Raw genomic sequence first — 1,768 nt, 5'->3', positions numbered from 1 at the left:
AGTCAATCTGTGCCAAGCGACTTCATTCTGCGTGCTTTAGCTTTGTTACTATGGAAACAGTCCTGATACTTATCGATCCGTCCACGTACATACAAAATGAAAGAGCCTGGGATCTGGGCTAGAAAACGGCTCTTTCTCTATTGAAAATGAATCTTGAAGTAAAACTGAATAATAACATATATGCACACACAGACACACACACACACACACACACACACACACACACACAAACGCACGCACATACATACATACATACATACATACATACATACATCTTTGTGTGAGTGTGTGGGTAAACTTTAGAATAGTTCAAATATATTTGGGATATATTTGACCTGTAGAAAGGCATTTTCACTGCGGTTTTTAAATCTGGTACTGAAGAGATCAGAAAGTGACCGAAATGCATCTATTAGTCCATAACGGGCGCTCTGAACCAACTATGATGTGTTCCGACATTTTGTCTAAAGCAAGTATTTTTTCCTTGGAAAACTGCAATGAAAGAAAATGTTATTGATTTGGGGAACGCCTGAGCGGATTTTGCTAACCTTACACTATCCAATTACTACTTATATAATTCAAACCTGGTGAGATTTTAACGAAAAATATACTCAATGAAATATCGAAGTTGCAACGATTCTGTCTATCACCTACTTTTAAAATGCTTTGTGTTACTAATTCTGCTATTTTACAACCTCTGCAATAATTCTGATAAGATGTTAGTATAAGAAAACATTTCATGTTCTATTTTGCTTCTGTTTGCAGGTATTACTTCAACAAAAAGGAGAATAAATGTGAAGCATTCGACTTCGCTGGAGAAGGCGGGAACCGTAATAACTTTGCCAGTATCGAAAAATGTCAAAATACATGCATGAGTGTTTGTAAGCTACCACCTGTAACTGGCTTATGTCGTGCGCTGTTTCTACGCTTTTACTACAATCATAAATCACAGAAATGCGAGAATTTTTATTATGGAGGGTGTGGAGGAAACAGGAATAAATTCACGACTATCCAGGATTGTCAAAAAGCCTGCCAACATTTTAAAATTTAAAATATTGCCAGCTACAGCGATGTGCATTTAATCAGAAAGCTTGTTTTTCTTACTAAAATTTATCTTTAAGCAAAGAAAATAAATCGTTAAAAATAAATCTAAATCCAATCGATTTTCTCCCCAATGAATGTCGGCGACATATATCTTAGATGTATCTAAAATATGTCGTCGAGGCTGTTGCTAACATACATTTTTCTATATATTTCAAATGTAGTTCGAATAACACGGAAAAGAGAAATCTTCCCTTCCTTCTTCGGACATAATTAAAGCAAAACCATGTGTTAGATAAATAAAATATATTTGTAAGTTATGAAACACTGTTCAGTTTTTTATATATGCTTATACTATATGCATTTGAAAGCAGAAATATTGAGCTAAATCAATTGCATGAGAAAAAGAAACGAGGCCTTAGGAATAACAGTTTATGGTTAATGTCTATTGATATTAGATACTATTGCACAAATTTTGCTATTTGTGACGAAATTGCCCGAAAAGCAGCGAGATTTGATTGGCATGCAGTGTTCAGACGCCTCCAACTGATGATTTGAAGTAGAATAGATTCATGTGATAAGTGTGTTTTGACGCCCATGACAGACGACTCTTGCCTGCTACAACCTATGTACGCAGTATTCGGTGTTCTGACAAGTTGAATATAAAGATTACCTTTTGGTATTAACAGTGCTTCCGTCGCTAATATATATATATATATATATATATATA

At 34.8% G+C, this 1,768-nt stretch overlaps 1 protein-coding gene across 1 annotated transcript in view; it reads left to right on the top strand.

The window, feature by feature from the left end:
- LOC106868351 (actinia tenebrosa protease inhibitors) overlaps positions 1-1,363 on the top strand; it is a 29,098-nt gene extending 27,735 nt beyond the window's left edge. Inside the window, exon 4 of the mRNA XM_014913567.2 lies at positions 763-1,363. Coding sequence (XP_014769053.1) covers positions 763-1,048 — 286 coding nt within the window. The 3' untranslated portion in view covers positions 1,049-1,363. The remainder of the gene's footprint in view (positions 1-762) is intronic.
- The last annotated feature ends 405 nt before the right edge of the window (positions 1,364-1,768 follow it).

The sequence above is a fragment of the Octopus bimaculoides genome, chromosome 5, assembly GCF_001194135.2.
Source record: "Octopus bimaculoides isolate UCB-OBI-ISO-001 chromosome 5, ASM119413v2, whole genome shotgun sequence".
NCBI classification, from domain to species: Eukaryota; Metazoa; Mollusca; class Cephalopoda; order Octopoda; family Octopodidae; genus Octopus; species Octopus bimaculoides.
The sequence above is the reverse complement of the archived record's forward strand: the minus strand, read 5'-3'. Positions and strand labels throughout refer to the sequence as shown.